Source organism: Cariama cristata, unplaced genomic scaffold (genome assembly GCF_000690535.1).
Source record: "Cariama cristata isolate BGI_N322 unplaced genomic scaffold, ASM69053v1 scaffold28355, whole genome shotgun sequence".
In the NCBI taxonomy this organism is placed as follows: Eukaryota; Metazoa; Chordata; class Aves; order Cariamiformes; family Cariamidae; genus Cariama; species Cariama cristata.
This window is the reverse complement of record NW_009617341.1, coordinates 1-951: the sequence shown is the minus strand read 5'-3', so window position 1 is coordinate 951 and position 951 is coordinate 1. Positions and strand designations below refer to the sequence as shown.

At 33.2% G+C, this 951-nt stretch overlaps 1 protein-coding gene across 1 annotated transcript in view; it reads left to right on the top strand.

The window, feature by feature from the left end:
- The window catches only part of LOC104161924 (dystonin-like), a gene marked incomplete at both ends in the record, with an annotated part of 16,406 nt that extends 15,749 nt beyond the window's left edge, over positions 1-657 (top strand). The window contains one exon of the mRNA XM_009700507.1: positions 464-657. Coding sequence (XP_009698809.1) covers positions 464-657 — 194 coding nt within the window. The remainder of the gene's footprint in view (positions 1-463) is intronic.
- Between the last annotated feature and the right edge of the window lie 294 nt (positions 658-951).

The window sequence follows — 951 nt, the reverse complement described above, 5'->3', positions numbered from 1 at the left end:
CTGCTACTGCTGTGGTATACTAAACAGTTTCCTAGGAGGTTTGTCAGATATCTTTGAGAAATGGTAAGACTGAAGTTGAGCGTTTTTTGTGTGCTGTATATACCTCATTTTAATATTGCAAATGATGAATAATGCTTTTCTGTTAGATAGAATGATTGGCATCTACCTAATGATTTTATTTTAAGCTGTAGTTTATAAGAAAAGCATGTTAATCTGCTGTCTGTGTTTTGATCTATGTGTTGTGGGGGATGCTGTTACTTAGAATTATTTTGCTGTTCATAGCTATTTAGTTGCTTCAGACCCATTCTGGTGCCATTCCAGTGTTTGGGCAACCAGAAGTAAAATATTCATTTAAACTTTTTTCATTTATTCATTTATACGTTTTACTCATGTAAAATACTCATTTATAAAATAGTGTCCCAATTTCAGAGTTGTTTACAATTTATCATTTATCACATACTAGCAATGGAGATCTGAAGTAGATGAGAAAAGACAAGTGTTCCATGCTTTAGAGGATGAACTACAGAAGGCAAAGATGATCAGTGATCAGATGTTTAAAATGCACAAGGAACGTGATCTTGACTTTGACTGGCATAAAGAAAAAGTTGATCAGTTAGCCGAGAGGTGGCAAAACATTCATTCTCAAATTGAAAATAGGTTTGTATAACTTTTTATTATGATCTGTTCATGTTTTATGCTGTTTTTGTTGTTTCTGAGGAAAAGTAATCAGAAATGAATGTTCAAATAGGTCAGAATAGTTTTCTGAACTGTTTGTGGAATGTGCTAAGGTGAAGGATTCTTACCTTTTCTGTGCTGTTGACATCAGTGTCTTACTTTTCCATGGGAAGTGTCTGTGATTATTGAGCACCAAAAGACTAACAAGATATAGAAGATTCATTTACTTAAAACTTACTGAGATGCAGTAGAGATAAATTGTCTTTTTTCTTTACC